Source organism: Oncorhynchus tshawytscha, linkage group LG23, assembly GCF_018296145.1.
Source record: "Oncorhynchus tshawytscha isolate Ot180627B linkage group LG23, Otsh_v2.0, whole genome shotgun sequence".
NCBI classification, from domain to species: Eukaryota; Metazoa; Chordata; class Actinopteri; order Salmoniformes; family Salmonidae; genus Oncorhynchus; species Oncorhynchus tshawytscha.
This window is the reverse complement of record NC_056451.1, coordinates 9,060,412-9,078,373: the sequence shown is the minus strand read 5'-3', so window position 1 is coordinate 9,078,373 and position 17,962 is coordinate 9,060,412. Positions and strand designations below refer to the sequence as shown.

At 44.4% G+C, this 17,962-nt stretch overlaps 2 protein-coding genes and 1 pseudogene across 2 annotated transcripts; 2 read left to right on the top strand and 1 right to left on the bottom strand.

Moving 5' to 3' along the window:
* Positions 1 to 130: 130 nt before the first annotated feature.
* Positions 131 to 3,262, top strand: LOC112223030 (free fatty acid receptor 2). The gene is made up of 2 exons (XM_024385963.2): positions 131 to 1,040; positions 1,424 to 3,262. The coding sequence occupies exon 2, from the start codon at positions 1,433 to 1,435 to the stop codon at positions 2,384 to 2,386; it is 954 nt and encodes a 317-aa protein (XP_024241731.1). The 5' UTR covers positions 131 to 1,040; positions 1,424 to 1,432; the 3' UTR covers positions 2,387 to 3,262.
* Positions 2,946 to 4,955, top strand: LOC112223031 (annotated as a pseudogene).
* Positions 4,956 to 4,986: 31 nt separating this feature from the next.
* LOC112223032 (lens fiber membrane intrinsic protein-like) lies at positions 4,987 to 14,170 on the bottom strand. Its single transcript, XM_024385964.2, has 5 exons — positions 13,887 to 14,170; positions 11,930 to 12,159; positions 11,329 to 11,478; positions 10,997 to 11,131; positions 4,987 to 5,821 (listed from the first exon to the last, which is right to left on the bottom strand). Exons 2-5 carry the CDS (start codon positions 12,120 to 12,122, stop codon positions 5,760 to 5,762), a joined length of 540 nt encoding a protein of 179 aa, XP_024241732.1. The 5' UTR covers positions 12,123 to 12,159; positions 13,887 to 14,170; the 3' UTR covers positions 4,987 to 5,759.
* Between the last annotated feature and the right edge of the window lie 3,792 nt (positions 14,171 to 17,962).

The following is a 17,962-nucleotide window of genomic DNA, read 5'->3' as shown; positions in this document are numbered from 1 at the left end:
TTGACATCTGCTCCTGCCATGCCCTCTACTGCTTATCCGGTGTCTCCTTGACCTGCCTCCACTCCCCCAGTGCTCTTTCCTTTTCTGTGTGTGTGTGTGATTGTGTGGGCAGAGACAGGTGTGCTGGAGTCAGAGCAGATTCCCACCAGCTGCAACCTGTTCCATAATCAAGACCTCTACAAATACTCAGCCCTGCCACTTCCACGCCGTCAGATCGTAATCTCTGCTCAGTCAGTCTATGTTCCTTTTTAGATCCTGTTGTCCTGCTGTGCCTGTCTTCCCTTGACTGATGCTGTTTTCCTCTCTACTACAGTTCTGCCCACTCTGACTCTGGTCCCTGTCTCCAGTCCTACTTCTCGTCAGTCCTGCTACTCTGTCCTGGATCCCCCACTCTACGGCTCCCTTGGATTCCCCTCTGGATCTGCTTACCCTGTCCCAACACGTCTCGCTCCAGCCTCGGCCTCCGCACCTGGTTTACTGCAACCTGCCTTAGCTCCCCCTGGCCTGCCCTCAATCTTCCCCCTGTGTTTTAATAAATACCTTGGTCACCTCATCCCAGTCACCTGTTCACCTGGGTTCACCTGTTCCGCTTCGCGTGACACAAAAGGGTTCTAACTGGAACCAAAAAGGGTTCTCCTATGGGGACAGCTGAATAACCCTTTGGAACCCGTTTTCTAAGAGTGTAGCACCTTAATTAACCCCCTAGTCAAAGGGACACCTTATGGTGACAGTTATGCAAAACTTCAATGATTTAGGCCCAGTGATGGCTGTTACACTTGGTTTATTACACCGTTGCTTATCTCATTATATACAAACCACCCATTCATTGACTGCTTACTTGTTCTGATAAAATGAGCTAGAGAGAACATTTTTTCCAAGTTAAATTAGGAGCATGTAATTAGAAAGAGGTGGACAGTCCTCCCCAACCAAGCTGAGGAGAGAAGTGACTTTAATCTGCACAAATAACTTTCCGTGAAGCCTGTGTAGCGGATAGCCTTGGACTTTCCACCATATCCTCTGTTTGATGACCTGTTGATAGCGTGAGTAATACTTCAATGACTGTTCATTATTGTTATTTAAGCCTTGGTCCTGACAGCGCACTGCAAATTTATGTTATTAGATAGCCTAATACTGGGAGCTGATACAATCATCTCAAAAAACAATCTAAACAATCTACATTATACCATGATGCTTTTGTTTCGACATGGTGGAGCTTGGGTTTGAACTATACAAATGGAATAGGAGATGATTTCATGGATGGTTTCATTTTCATTTCAAACTTTCCTCAGCAAGCTGCATCCATTACATCATCATTTGAGATAATGGTTGATCTTAATTTAGAGTTGAACATTTTTCAGCTAAAACCGTGTGCTATATGATCAAATATAGATAATAGTTGCTGTCATTCTCTGCTCGTCCTCAGTTGAAAGCCATGGTGGTGAGGAGTGGGGTGATTCTGTCTGTCTACATCATCACCTTCCTGATTGGCCTGCCTGGCAACATCCTGGCACTTTACGCCTTCAGCGTCAAGATCCACAACAAACCCACTCCCACAGACATCCTCCTGCTCAACCTGACTGTGTCCGACCTTATCTTCCTGCTCTTCCTGCCCCTCAAGATGCACGAGGCAGCCTCCGGCATGGTCTGGACTCTCCCCAGGCTTCTCTGCAACGTTACCTCTTTCGTCTTCTTCTCCACAATCTACACCAGCTCCCTCCTGCTGATGGTGGTCAGTGTTGACCGCTACCTGTGTGTGGCCTTCCCTGTCCAGTACAGGCTCCGCCGCAAGCCATTGTACGGAGTGGTGAGCAGCCTGGTGGTGTGGGTCTTCAGCTCGGTCCACCTCTGCTTCATCTACATCGTGGGGAACCAGACCTCATCTGATTTATATACCTGCTATGACAACTTCACCCAGGAGCAGCTGAAGGTGGTGCTTCCCATGCGCTTGGAGCTGTGTGTGGTTCTATACATCGTGCCACTGTTGGTCTGTGTGTTCTGCTACCTGAACTTCATCCTCATCCTCAATAGGACCCCAAACCTTTGTGCAGAGAAAAAGAAGAGAGCCGTCGGAATGGCTGTGGGGACCTTGCTTGTTTTTGTTGTCTGCTTCCTGCCCTATAATGTCACCCATGTACAGGGGTTCATCATCCAAGACAACGTGGAGTGGCGGCTCTACGCTCTGCTCCTGACCACGGTCAACACCGTCCTGGATCCTGTGACGTTCTACTTCTCCTCCTCCATGTTCCAGGCCACCATGAAGAGGATCCTAACTGGGAAGCGAAGGAACAGCACCCCTGGTGTCTTCATGACAGCTCAAAACAACACTAGAGACATAGAGGGACACAGTAACCCAGCCACAACTGAGGGAGGTTTGTCTGACAAGTGACAGAGCTTTTGATGACAATTGAAGACTTCCTAATATGGATGCCATATTACGGGGCAGACAGTCACCAGTTCACAGCCAATGATGTAGACAAGAGAGAGACCTGCCAGCAGCATACCTGCCAGCAGAATACCAACCTACATCCTACTGCTCACTTAACTATGAAGCTAAGCAGGGTTGGTCCTAGTTGGTCCCTGGACACATACAACCACATGGACACATACAGTAACAATTAGTGGTTTGTTGCTACAGTACTCGTCAAGTGTTAGCAAAATGCTAATACACATATGATGTTACATCAACCTTGGGCACATGGAAAAATACATGTTTGGATTCTGTTATCATTTACATGACTGTTCTCTTGGGAAGTCAATGTCTGTTTCCACACTATTTACAAAATCAATATTAAAATTAGACATGGGTATTTCCCTCCCTCCTACACATATGTAATATCAGATGTAAGCACAGCAATGTTTTGCATTTTAGTTAATCGTTACCATGCACTCTCACCTCCTCATGTTTGCACTGTTCAATAAGTCTGCTGTGCACTCAAACAGGTCTGCTTGACTGCTAGATATGCTAGAACATGTAAATAGAACATTCTGCTGTTTTGACCAAAGTAACAACCTTCTTGGGAAGCTTGAATACACATGGCTGAGCTCTCCAATTCCTGATTCAAAATAAATACACATCCACAGCCAGGTAGGTTATGACCATTTGGAATTAAGAATGTGTTATCCTTCTCCCTTTAAGGTTTTCACTGTTGAGCTGCAAGTGTACTGTGTGAAGAATGTACCTATAAGCTAATTGTGATTCATTCATTGGTGATAAGGAGTTGGCTGAGATATTGTAACAAAAATACATTGATCATTGAAAACAGCTACATTTGTATGATTTTAAAATATGATTATTGGGCACCCTGAATGTGTTATTTTTGGTTTTGTTGACCTTATAGCTTCAGAGCCATGGTGTGGGTGAAAAGTGAGGTGATTCTATCCGTCTACATCATCACCTTCCTGATGGGCCTGCCTGCCAACATCCTGGCACTCTACGCCTTCAGCGTCAAGATCCACAACAAACCCACTCCCACAGACATCCTCCTGCTCAACCTGATTGTGTCCAACCTCCTCTTTCTTCTCTTCCTGCCTCTCAAGATGTATGAGGCGGCCTCCGGCATGCTGTGGAACCTGCCCGAGTTCCTCTGCTCCATCACTTCCTACACCTTCTTCTCCACTATCTACACCAGTTCTCTCCTGTTGATGGCTGTCAGTGTGGTCCGTTACCTGGTGGTGGTCTATCCCATCGCCTACCACCAACTTCACAAACCTTTCTATTCTGTGGTGGCCAGCACAATCGTCTGGCTTCTCTCCACCGCCCACTGCAGCATCGTGTTCATCATCCAGCACCATCCGGACCTCTCCCCAAGCAACACCTCCGTCTGCTACGAGGACTTCACCGAACAACAACTGGCCATCCTCCTCCCGGTGCGTCTGGAGTTCTTCATCATGCTCTGCTTGGTTCCTCTCATAGTTTTGCGTCTTCTGCTACCTCCGCTGTATCTGGATCCTGTACACGCTCCCCAGGATCAGCCCGGGCCAGAAGCAGAAGGCCATCGGGATGGCGTTGGGTACTCTGGCCGTCTTCCTTGTGTGTGTCTTTCCCTACAACTTCTCCCATGTGCTGGGTTTTCTTCACAGGCTCCAGCCCCTCGTGGGGGTACTACACCCTGCTGCTCAGCGCCTTCAACACCTGCCTGGACCCTATCATCTTCTACTTCTCCTCCTCTGCTTTCTGCATCACTACCAAGATGGCCATCTGCAAGATGCTGGGACTGCGACAGGGTCAGGCTGCAGTCCAAAGGGAAAGCACAATAGCCAATATGGGCCAAGAGTAGAAAATGTAATCACCTTACTCCAAGGTGCCTTTTGGGTAATTTTGTCAAAAAGAACTATTCATTTCACCAATAGTTTTAATTCTATCATAAAGAGCCAATGTTCAACTTCATTCAAAAAAACATGTTTTCCCATCTCAAGAGGTTCAATTAAGAAGAATAACTATACAAATTCAAATTAAAGTGACAGGATTGACTGTAATAGGGTTAACAATGTTATCTTAAATCCGACATAACTCCCTTTGTGACAGGGTGAATGGAAGCATGTTGTGTGCAGCAGCGGGAGGCAATTGCAATGCAAGTTCAACAAAAACATTTCTAGTGACTTGTTGAAAACATTTCTAGCCTATCTATCTATGGGTAACACAGGGTTGATGGGTTATGCTCAACATGTTTTCCAGCACAAAGCAAATGACCTAAAAAAAGTAGAACCAGCTCACCTGCTTTTACACTATCATATGGCTATATTACTAGATGGTACGTTTTTTTGGGGATTCAATCATTTACAAAACGAATAGTTTTACCATATTAAAATGTGAGTTCAGTTCATTTTACAGGGCTAACATAAACCTGAGGGACAAATGTAAATGAATCATTAAATAAGTAGGAATCTTCAGCCATTACTTTCCTAAAGTAACAAAATAACTTGGACTTGTAATTAAGTAGATATATTTCGTAGAAGGTGAACAAAGACGACAATGGACATGCCAAATGGGGATTTTCAGAGAGAAACAAATACCTTACTTTAATGAAAACACACTGCTATTAGAATGTGTAAATAAAAACACATTTCAAAAGGCTTGGCTTAGTTAAAGCATAGATGCATGTGATTCCATTGAAATGACAAAAAGGCACTCTATTCGTGGAGAGACCTAGCTATGTGCGGTATATTTCAAGATAATATGTAGTTTGTGTTTTACACATTTCGGTGAACTGTACCTTTCTTGCCAAAGTCATTCATATTTAAATGTTCAAATCTTTACATTCCATTTTACTAAAGTGAGCACTTCATACAAGATTCATTTGTTTCATCACAGTAGCTTCTGTTACCCTTTTGAATTGCACACTATGTGAAAGCTTGGTTGTTACCCTTTAAAATTCTGAATTTGTTTGGTTAGAGTATGTGCTGTGTTACCCATTTTAATTGACACATAATGCTAAATATTTTCTACCTCCATTTGTATTGGCATGAATCAGCTAACACATTTGTGTTGCAAAGACCTTTCTGTATTCAAGAGTTTCAAGGCTGAATGTAACAAAGAGCATAAATGTTTTACTGCTAAAGAGAGTTATAGCTTTATTAAAATGACGCGTAAACTGCTTAGGCAGAATCAAACATTTGTATTAATCTTTGGTTCTCAATTTTCCAGTACAGTTCCTATATTTCAGGGATATGTCTATTGGTGTAAGCTTGATTCTTTCATCACGTTGGAATTGCGGTGCCAAAATGTCCCGATTTTCTTTCCACTGGCTTTCCTTTCTCTTTTAGCGTGGGCCCACCACTCTCCTGCATTCATGCATTCTGTAGGCACACATGTAAAATATTCCTGCAAAAGAAAAAATTGTAAATCAACTGTCCAGCATCCATGCTACTTGAGGTAGTTCCCATATAGATAGATAAAGAATAGTGTCTTACCTGCTATCAAATGAACACCAGCATTGTCTGCATGTTTCATCAATAAAACTAGAACAATTGATGATATTCTGCAGTGTTTAGTTTGACAATTCGACTAGCAATTTTGGATTTCAAATAATTACTTAGGAGATGAGAAGAACATGTGCCATTTGATTCTAGTTCTGCTTATCCATAGAGAACAAAAGAGGGCATACTCCTATATTTTCCATTGATCTCATCTGTGACAGCTCCTCCATTTTTGTATTTTTTTATTTGACTTTTATTTAACCAGGTAGGCCAGTTGAGAACAAGTTCTCATTTACAACTGCGACCTGGCCAAGATAAAGCAAAGCAGTGCGACACAAACAACAGCACAGAATTACACATGGAATAAACAAACGTACAGTCAATAACACAATAGAGAAAAAAAGAGTCTACATACAGTGTGTGCAAATGGCTTGAGGAGGTAAGGCAATAAATAAGCCATAGTAGTAAAGGAATTACAATTCAGCAGATTAACACTGGAGAGATAGATGAGCAGATGATGAAGAGCAGATGATGAGTATGCAAGTAGTGGTTTGCAAAAGAGCAGAAAAGTAAATAAAAACAATATGGAGATGAGGTAGGTAGATTGGGTGGGCTATTTACAGATGGGCTATGTACAGCTGCAGTTATCGGTTAGCTGCTCAGATAGCTGATGTTTAAAGTTAGTGAGGGAAATATAAGTCTCCAGCGATTTTTGCAATTATTTCCAGTCACTGGCAGCAGAGAACTGGAAGGAAAGGTGGCCAAAGGAGGTGTTGGCTTTGGGGATGATCAGTGAGATATACCTGCTGGAGCGCGTGCTACGGGTGGGTGTTGTTATCGTGACCAGTGAGCTGAGATAAGGTGGAGCTTTACCTAGCATAGACTTATAGATGACCTGGAGCCAGTGGGTCTGTATACAGAATGGTGTCCTCTGCATAGAGGTGGATCAGGGAATCACCCGCAGCAAGAGCAACATCGTTGATGTATACAGAGAAAAGAGTCGGCCCGAGAATTGAACCCTGTGCTACCCCCGTAGAGACTGCCAAAGGTCCGGACAACAGGCCCTCTGATTTGACAAACTAAAGTCTGTCTGCGAAGTAGTTGGTGAACCAGACGAGGCAGTCATTTGAGAAACCAAGGCTATTGAGTCTGCCGATAAGAATACGGTGATTGACAGAGTCGAAAGCCTTGGCCAGGTCGATGAAGACAGCTGCACAGTACTGTCTTTTATCGATGGCGGATATGATATCGTTTAGTACCTTGAGCGTGGCTGAGGTGCACCCATGACCAGCTCGGAAACCGGATTGCACAGCGGAGAAGGTACGGTGGGATTTGAAATGGTCAGTGATCTGTTTATTAACTTCTTTGGGCTAAGGGGCAGATCTGCCCAAAGTAAACTGCCTGTTACTCAGGCCAAGAAGCTAGGATGTGCATATGTAGCATTGGATAGACAACACTCTGAAGTTTCTAAAACTGTTCAAATATTGTCTGTGGGTATATTAGAACTGATATGGCAGGTGAAACCCCGAGGTCATTGGACTTTTCAATGCTTTTCTATGGGAAAGTCTGATAATTAGGACCCAGATAGCAGTTCCCATGGCTTCCACTAGATGTCAACAGCCTTTAGAAATTGTTTCATGCTTGTTTTTTGAAAAATGAAGAAGTATTCGAATTCTTCCAAAGTATCCATCAGAAGGACTCTAGTCTTTTGGCGCGCGTGAATGAGTGCTCACTCCTCGTTCTTTTTCTCCGGTATTGAACACTGTATATTCCGTCTTAAATTTGAACGATTATTTACATATTAGGGTACCGGAGGTTGGATTAGAAACATTGTTTGAATTGTTCGGACAAGGTTTTACCTGTAACTGCATGTTGGGCGAGTTGGATCAAGTGATTTCTGAATCAAACGCGCCAAATAAACTGACATTTTTTGGGATATAAAGAAGGACTTTATCGAACAAAACGACCACTCATTGTATAACTGGGACCCTTTGGATTGCAAAAAGATGAAGATCTTCAAAGGTAAGTGATTTATTTTATCGACATTTTTGAGTTGTGACACCTGTGCAGGATATGAATTCATGTTAATGCAGGAAGTGGGTGAGGCGCTGTCCTCAGACGATCAAATGCTATGCTTTCAAAGCCTATTGTAAATCGGACAAAGCGGTTCAATTACCAAGATACTAAGCTAAAGAAGGGGGTATAACACTTGTATTGTTATGAATGTTTAATATTACTACTTTTGTATTTTGAATTTCATGCTCTGAATTTCGCCGGACGTTGTCGAGGTGGGACGCTAGCGTCCCAATGATCCGAAATAAGTTAACTTGGCTTTCGAAGACTTTAGAAAGGCAGAGCAGGATGGATATAGGTATATAACAGTTTGGGTCTAAAGTGTCACCCCCTTTAAAGAGGGAGATGACCGTGGCAGCTTTCCAATCTTTAGGGATCTCAGATGATATGAAAGAGAGGTTGAACAGACTGGTAATAGGGGTTGCAACAATGGCGGCGGATCATTTTAGAAAGAAAAGGTCCAGATTGTCAGGCCCAGCTGATTTGTACGGGTCCAGGTTTTGCAGCTCAGTCAGAACATCTGCTATCTGGATTTGGGTGAAGGAGAAACTGGGGAGGCTCAGGCAAGTAGCTGCAGGGGGTGCGGCACTGTTAGCCAGGTTTGGGGTAGAAAGGAGGAAAGCATGGCCAGCCGTAGAGAAATGCTTATTGAAAATTTCGATTATCGTGGATTTATCGGTGGTGACCGTGTTTCCTAGCCTCAGTGCAGTGGGCAGCTGGGAGGGGGTGCTCTTGTTCACCATGGACTTTACAGTGTCCCAAAACTTTTTGGAGTTAGAGATACAGGATGCAAATTTCTGTTTGAAAAAGCTAGCCTTTGCTTTCCTGACTGACTCTACTGATTCCTGACTTCCCTGAAAAGTTGCATATCGCGGGGACTATTCGATGCTATTGCAGTCCGCCGCAGGATGTTTTTGTGCTGTTCAAGGGCAGTCAGGTCTGAAGTGAACCAAGGGCTATATCTGTTCTTAGTTCTGCATTTTCTGAAAGGGACATGCTTATTTAACCTCTCTAGGCTAGGGGACGGTATTTTCATGTCCGGATGAAAAGCGTGCCCAAAGTAAACTGCCTGCTACTCAGGCCCAGAAGCTAGGATATGCATATTATTAGTATATTTGGATAGAACACACTCTGAAGTTTCTCACAATGTTTGAATGATGTCTGTGAGTATAACATAACTTATTTGGCAGGCAGGATCCTGAGGACAAACCATCCAGGAAAAACATTTTGAGGTCACTCTTTTCAATGGGTTTTCTATGTGGATCTAGATTTCTAAGGCACTTGCTTGCAGTTCCTATCGCTTCCACTGGATGTCAACAGTCTTTAGAAATTGGTTGATGTGTTTCCTTTGAGAAATGAAGAAGTAGGGTTGTTCAGAACGAGGGTCGAGTCTAGTGTGCTGTTGTGGTTGGGGAGCACGAGGGTCGAGTCTAGTGTGCTGTTGTGGTTGAAAGCTCGCTCTTTATCCGCTATTGAACGCAGTTTTTCCCGTCTTAAATTTGATCGATTATTTACTTTTAAAAATACCTAAAGTTGTATTAGGAAAGTTGTTTGATTACAGGTAACTTATTAGATATTTTGTAGTCATGTTGCGCGAGTTGGAACCGGTGTTTTTCTGGATTAAACGCTTCAAATAAATGGACATTTTGGAGATATAACGACAGAATTGATCAAACAAAATGACCATTTGTGATGTTTATGGGACATATTGGAGTGCCAACAGAAGAAGCTCTTCAAAGGTAAGGCATGAATTATATTTTTATTTCTGAGTTTTGTGTCACGCCTGGCGGGATGAAATATGATTGTCTGTGTTTGTTTGATGGGGTGCTGTCCTCAGATAATCGCATGGTTTGCTTTCGCCGTGAAGTTATTTTGAAATCTGACACCGTGGCTGGATTAACAAGAAGTTAAGCTTTATTTTGACATATTGCATGTGTATTTTCAAGAATGTTAAATATTTACAATTCTGTAGTTTGAATTTGGCGCCCTGCACTTTCACTGGATGTTGGTCAGGTGGGACGGTAACGTCCCATCTAGCCTAGAGTTAAGATGGTGAGGAAATTACTTTTAAAGAACGACCAGGCATCCTCGACTGACGGGATGAGGTCAATATCCTTCCAGGATACCCGGGCCAGGTTGATTAGAAAGGCCTGCTCGCAGAAGTGATTTAGGGAGCATTTGATGAGGGGTGGTCGTTTGACCACGGACCCATAGCGGACGTATTTAGAGGGCAAGTTGGTCAGGATAATATCTATGAGGGTGTCCATGTTTACGGATTTAGGGTTGTACCTGGTGGTTTCCTTGATCATTTGTGTGAGATTGAGGGCATCTAGCTTAGATTGTAGGACTGCTGGGGTGTTAAGCATATCCCAGTTTAGGTCACCTAACAGAACAAACTCTGAAGATATATGGGGGGCAATCAATTCACATATGGTGTCCAGGGAACAGCTGGGAGCTGAGGGGGGTCTATATAACTGGCGGCAACAGTGAGATACTTATTTCTGAAGAGAAACATTTTCTGGAGAGAAAATGTTGTAGTTGGGTATGGAAATCTCAGAATTTTTGGTGGCCTTCCTAAGCCAGGATTCAGACACGGCAAGGACATCAGGGTTGGCAGAGTGTGCTAAAGCAGTGAGTAAAACAAACGTAGGGAGGAGGCTTCTGATGTTACCATGCATGAAACCAAGGCCTTTTCGATTACAGAAGTCAACAAATGAGAGCGCCTGGGGACACGCAGGGCCTGGGTTAACCTCCACATCACCAGAGGAACAGAGGAGGAGTAGGATTAGGGTACGGCTAAAGGCTATCAAAACTGTCCGTCTAGTGCGTTGGGGACAGAGAATAAAGTAGTTGGCATATTATTTTCTTCTATACATTTATCGGCGGTCTGTAAACAAAAGGACAAAGTGCATACAGCCACCTACTGTGCTGTAAAACAGGTGCTGCCCATGCTAAAACAGACTTTCTGGCAAGTGTGCCCTCTATCCATATTTTTTTTCATTTTTACCTGCAAAGAAGGTCATGAGCAGTGCCACCCAGCCCAGTATGTAGGACCAAGAGAAGCGCCAGTCACCGAATCGCTTCCCCAGGAAGTTCACCGTCACTCCAGTGTAGATGGCCATTGCAAGCAGAACAAATAGAGCTGGTGGAGAGTTAATACAGGACAAATTCGGACTCCCAATTTACAGTAGACAGAATTCTAGGTAAAATAGCGATCGGGTCTTGTAAACAGAGACAAAATGATTTGTCCTGGATTCATTTACATTTGTGTATTGAAGCTGTGACTATTTGTGTATTGTGTCTAGCTCTGTTAGCTTCGCAATGTCCAGTGGGACTTACTGGAGACAAAGAACATGATCCCTGCAGCGAAGGAGCGGTTGAACCTCTCGAAGGCGGAGAAATGGGCGAAGGAGAGAATGCCTGCTATAATGCCGGCGAAGCACGACATGGCCGACAGGATCATGAAGGCACGGGTGGCATTCCAGTAGGCTGAGAGAGAGAGAGAGAGAGAGAGAGAGGAATAAAACAAGAAAAAGAGAGGACAGATACAATTTCAAAGATTAGAGAAAGTCGCAAGCCCACACGCCAGTCTAATGCTCCAAATATAATTTTTCACCTAAACTAGTACCAGCCAATTAGGGACAATGGGTGCATGATTTGCCTCCATAGTTAACTGTAAAGACATGTTGAGTCTAAAAAACGTATTGATTCTATTGAGTCTGAGTCTAATGACACATGTTGCTATTTCAGTCATTCAGTCGTCTCCTTCATTTACAGTCCTCCTTGGTAGTCCTGAACATGGGTAGGACAGGCATACAGCATTCACATTAGGAAGTCATTCAACTAAGGGAGTTTCGTCTGACAACTGAGGGACGTCCTAATATAGATGCCGTACAGGCAGTCCCAGTGGTGCTATGGGTCCCCAGTGCGCCCCACTCACCGATGCTGTCTGTCTGCATGTAGCACTTGCCCGACATGCAATACCTCCACAGGCCCTGGTGGGCGAAGCTGCCCGACAGGCGGTACTGCATCCAGTAGTCTGTCGCAGTTGAGACCACCAGCAGGATGTTCCCCACTATGGCGCAGAACAGGCCCCCTCCCATACAGGCTCCCCCTCCCATAAAGCTGTGCATCCTGAGTGACACTGCGACGGTGGCGAGGCTCTACGCACTGCAGCGCACAGCAAGGCAGAGGGACAGGGTCAATGGCACAGTCAATACAGGCAACACAGTCAACTATGGGGCACAGGCAACACAGTCAACCATGGGGCACAGGCAACACAGGCAACCATGGGGCACAGGCAACACAGTCAATCATGGGGCACAGGCAACACAGTCAATCATGGGGCACAGGCAATAGAGTTAGCTATTGACCAATGCAATATTTTGCGGATGCCTTCAAGGTCCTACTACACAAAGTTGCAGGCAGCCAGGGTTGGGGTCAATTCCATTTTAATTCAGAGAGTTCAGGAAGTGAATTGCATGTCCAGAATTACAAATAGCTGCTTATGTTTATCATTATTAAAAAAAAAAAAATACTTCCTGGATTGACTGAATTTAAATAGAACTGACCCCAGTACGGCAGGCCATAATGCCACACATTGTGCCCACACACTAAGCACAACACACAGACCTAGACAGACGCATCAATGGTGCACAGAACCAGACAATGCAGGCAGTGCTTCACTCAGCAACAGCGCAGAGACATGACACACACTCAGCACAAACCAGATGAAGCAACACAGTATCACTTCCTTATTTGCAGGGACACACGTGAACATGTGTCATATTCAATAGCACAGGATGGCAAAGTGTCTCTGTAGTTGCACAGAGACCGTATGGACCCTATTTTGAACTGTACATGTTCAATTTCTGTATCACTGTCAACACTGTGCAATCCACTTACGCTTTCCATTACCCGCATGCATTTTAGAGACGTCAGCTCAGTAACCTCAAACGCATACAAAAATACACAAACACTCCACAAGAGTGGTTATACTGAAATATGGAAGTGTTACATTTCAAAGTGAGAGTGGAGGAGGGGCAGTGCTGTAAGTATTTCCCGGCTCATGTAGAACTAACCAACAACAAATGATGGATATAAAAGCTGGATGGTATTTCCTGAGACAGTGATTCATGACCATCCAGCCAACAGTCATAACACCTCTGGAACACCTGTTTCCAGAAGATAAAACGTCCATAGAGGTTCCTTCAGGGTTGAGGAAACGAAGAGCTCACTGTTTTACTCATTGATCTTGCACCCGAGGCGGAACTAGAAAATAAACATTCAGTTCAGTGGTTCAACGCAAAAGTGAATACTATTTGCAACACAGTCAGACCATTCACCAAGGCCCTATGTACTGCAGAGACTAATGGATGCCTCATACTTTTTGCATCCATCTTGGCCATCCAGCCCATGTACGACATGCGCTACATTCAACATGCTTTCATTGAACGTTTCTTGAGGTCAAGCGTTGAAGTCAATATCTGTAGAATGCTCAATTGGTTGTGATTGCATTCATTTTAATGCATACTTTGACATAAAATGACAATGATTGAAGAAAAATGATTTACTTATTTCGCTTTAGAGACTCAAGCATTATCTCATTCTGATTAGTACTGAATGATTTCAATCTAACTAGCCCTTAACCATTTAATTGCCCTTCAGACCAAGTCTTCCTTAGTCTTCGAAAAATATGCTTACATTCAGGAGCTCTGCTATTTTTCTCCATGGACAGAAGTGTCCCTCTTTGCCCACCTGTGCCCCATATGGCTACAATGTTTTACTCCACACAGATTTACTGTATACGCTTGCTTATTAGTCCAATCAGTCCAAACGGCCCAATCTGGCAACACAACATAACAGCACCAGGAGTAAAGTACCATGATGCATCTTACCTGAGTTCTTCAGGATAAATAAACCCTCTTAAGTGTCAACCTTTCCGCAGGGAAAGACTGAGAGAGAAAGAGAGAGAGTGCAAGCCTGGAGTGAGCAAAAAGTCAAAGAGGAACCCCTAGGCCGTAATCCAAAAAGTCAAAGAGGAACCCCTAGGCCGTAATCCAAAAAGTCAAAGAGGACCCCCTAGGCCGAATTCCAAAAAGTCAAAGAGGACCCCCTAGGCCGAATTCCAAAAAGTCAAAGAGGACCCCCTAGGCCGAATTCCAAAAAGTCAAAGAGGACCCCTAGGCCGAATTCCAAAAAGTCAAAGAGGACCCCTTAGGCCGAATTCCAAAAAGTCAAAGAGGACCCCTAGGCCCAAAAAGTCAAAGAGGACCCCTTTCCAAAAAGTCAAAGAGGACCCCTAGGCCGAATTCCAAAAAGTCAAAGAGGACCCTAGGCCGAATTCCAAAAAGTCAAAGAGGACCCCTAGGCCGAATTCCAAAAAGTCAAAGAGGACCCCTAGGCCGAATTCCAAAAAGTCAAAGAGGACCCCTAGGCCGAATTCCAAAAAGTCAAAGAGGACCCCTAGGCCGAATTCCAAAAAGTCAAAGAGGACCCCTAGGCCGAATTCCAAAAAGTCAAAGAGGACCCCCTAGGACCCAAAGAGGACCCCTAGGCCGAATTCCAAAACCCCTAGTCAAAAAGTCAAAGAGGACCCCTAGGCCCCAAAAGTCAAAGAGGACCCCTAGGCCGAATTCCAAAAAGTCAAAGAGGACCCCCTAGGCCGAATTCCAAAAAGTCAAAGAGGACCCCCTAGGCCGAATTCCAAAAAGTTATCCGCTCCTCTTTTCTGTCTATGGAGGCAAATCCTTTACAACAACAATCAGCGAGAACAAATGCACGTGAGCTGGTGGGCGCAGAGGCACGTGGCTCTTTCCCATTGAGCGACCATGGGGATTGTTGGAGGGGGGATTGGGTTGATAGTATGGGACAGTGGTGGATTGGGGGGGGCGCCACCGGTGTGCCTTGGTCTCCTTTCTGTTGTTGTATCTGGTGTTCTAGAACTGTGAATGTGCAGAGGCTTGCAGTACTGGGGGTGGTCAATGCAACATGCTGAAGCTCACACTTTCTTTCAGTTGGAGGAGGCAACTGTCACCTGGGTATGGCCATGATGGCAGATACACGCTCAGATACATGCCCACACGCATGGCTTAGATGAACTCCCTCTCGCTCTCTCACGCACGCAATGACATGTACTCACATGCACATGCTCACAGACACACACAATGTCAACATACATACGCAGTATCATCCTGACATCGCAGCCAATGATGATCACTTTTAATTTATTCAAAATGATCTGTTGCCAAGTAATTACAATATTATTATTTACACAGAATTTCCATGCATGCATATTAGATAACTTGCAGTCAGACAAATTGGTTTGATCAGTCAATAAGGAGCTTAATTAAGTATTAACATTCATGCCCAGAATTCAAGGATAATTTTTTTTAATGATAAATAAATACACCAGTGAACTGTACCAACACAGAGGGTGAAACAGAACTGATTGTGTGTCTGACTCTCAGTTATTTAGGTCCAGGCCTCATAGACCTAAAATCCAGTGAACAAGGGGCATCTGGGCTGCCTAAACAAACACAGGAAATGATTCTATGATGATCATTCAAAGATGTTCTCGAGTCCATTTCTCACTGACCTCTTGTTCTAATAAACATCTTTCCATATCTATTGGTCTGTGTGCTAGTGTGTTTTTTAATATCTCCAATATTATCCTCATTTATGAACATTTGAACATCTTGGCCATGCTCTGTTATAATCTCCACCCGGCACAGCCAGAAGAGGACTGGCCACCCCACATATGCTCTCTCTAATTCTCTCTTTCTTTCTCTCTCTCGGAGGACCTGAGCCCTAGGACCATGCCCCAGGACTACCTGACATGATGACTCCTTGCTGTCCCCAGTCCACCTGGCCGTGCTGCTGCTCCAGTTTCAACTGTTCTGCCTTATTATTATTATACGACCATGCTGGTCATTTATGAACATTTGAACATCTTGGCCATGTTCTGTTCTAATCTCCACCCGGCACAGCCAGAAGAGGACTGGCCACCCCACATAGCCTGGTTCCTCTCTAGGTTTCTTCCTAGGTTTTGGCCTTTCTAGGGAGTTTTTCCTAGCCACCGTGCTTCTACACCTGCATTGCTTGCTGTTTGGGGTTTTAGGCTGGGTTTCTGTACAGCACTTTGAGATATCAGCTGATGTACGAAGGGCTATATAAATAAATTTGATTTGATTTGATCCTCCCAGCTTTATACAAAGGAGGAGACAGCCATTTTGAACACTGTACCCGGTGTCACACACATTATAGGGGGAGTCCTCTTCTGACACCATCAGAGTGAGTGTATTACCTGGGCAGTCAGTAGGCTCATGGTGTATAACCTGCAGTGCCCCCTTCAGTTCAACCTCCTCCAGTGCAACGCGGCAATCTCTTCTGTGATGGGAAAACCACAGTTATTAGATGACATCGCTGACATTATAGTTTAGTGCAGTCCAAAACGTGATTTTCCAATGTTTAATATATATATTTCCACACTATTCGATTGGAATAATAGTGTGAAAATTATGATAATGTCCTTTTAGTGTCCTGAGTGGCTCAGTTGGTAGAGTATGGCGTTTGCAACGCCAGGGTTGTGGGTTCGATGCTCAAAAATCAAATCAAATCCAATTTTATTTGTCACATACACATGGTTAGCAGATGTTAATGCGAGCGTAGCGAAATGCTTGTGCTTCTAGTTCCGACAATGCAGTAATAACCAACAAGTAATCTAACTAACAATTCCAAAACTACTGTCTTATACACACAAGTGTAAGGGGATAAAGAATATGTACATGAAGATATATGAATGAGTGATGGTACAGAGCGGCATAGGCAAGATACAGTAGATGGTATTGAGTGCAGTATATACATATGAGATGAGTATGTAAACAAAGTGGCATAGTTAAAGTGGCTAGTGATACATGTATTACATAAAGATGCAGTAGATGATATAGAGTACAGTATATACATATACATATGAGATGAATAATGTAGGGTATGTAAACATTATATTAGGTAGCATTGTTTAAAGTGGCTAGTGATGTATTTTAAATCATTTCCCATCAATTCCCATTATTAAAGTGCCTGGAGTTGAGTCAGTGTGTTGGCAGCAGCCACTCAATGTTAGTGGTGGCTGTTTAACAGTCTGATGGCCTTGAGATAGAAGCTGTTTTTCAGTCTCTCGGTCCCAGCTTTGATGCACCTGTACTGACCTCGCCTTCTGGATGATAGCGGGGTGAACAGGCAGTGGCTCGGGTGGTTGTTGTCCTTGATGATCTTTATGGCCTTCCTGTGACATCGGGTGGTGTAGGTGTCCTGGAGGGCAGGTAGTTTGCCCCCGGTGATGCGTTGTGCAGACCTCACTACCCTCTGGAGAGCCTTACGGTTGTGGGCGGAGCAGTTGCCGTACCAGGCGGTGATACAGCCCGACAGGATGCTCTCGATTGTGCATCTGTAGAAGTTTGTGAGTGCATTTGGTGACAAGCCAAATTTCTTCAGCCTCCTGAGGTTGAAGAGGCGCTGCTGCGCCGCCTTCACGATGCTGTCTGTGTGGGTGGACCAATTCAGTTTGTCTGTGATGTGTACGCCAAGGAACTTAAAACTTACTACCCTCTCCACTACTGTTCCATCGATGTGGATAGGGGGGTGTTCCCTCTGCTGTTTCCTGAAGTCCACAATCATCTCCTTAGTTTTGTTGACGTTGAGTGTGAGGTTATTTTCCTGACACCACACTCCGAGGGCCCTCACCTCCTCCCTGTAGGCCGTCTCGTCGTTGTTGGTAATCAAGCCTACCACTGTTGTGTCGTCCGCAAACTTGATGATTGAGTTGGAGGCGTGCGTGGCCACGCAGTTGTGAGTGAACAGGGAGTACAGGAGAGGGCTCAGAATGCACCCTTGTGGCGCCCCAGTGTTGAGGATCAGCGGGGTGGAAATGTTGTTGCCTACCCTCACCACCTGGGGGCGCCCCGTCAGGAAGTCC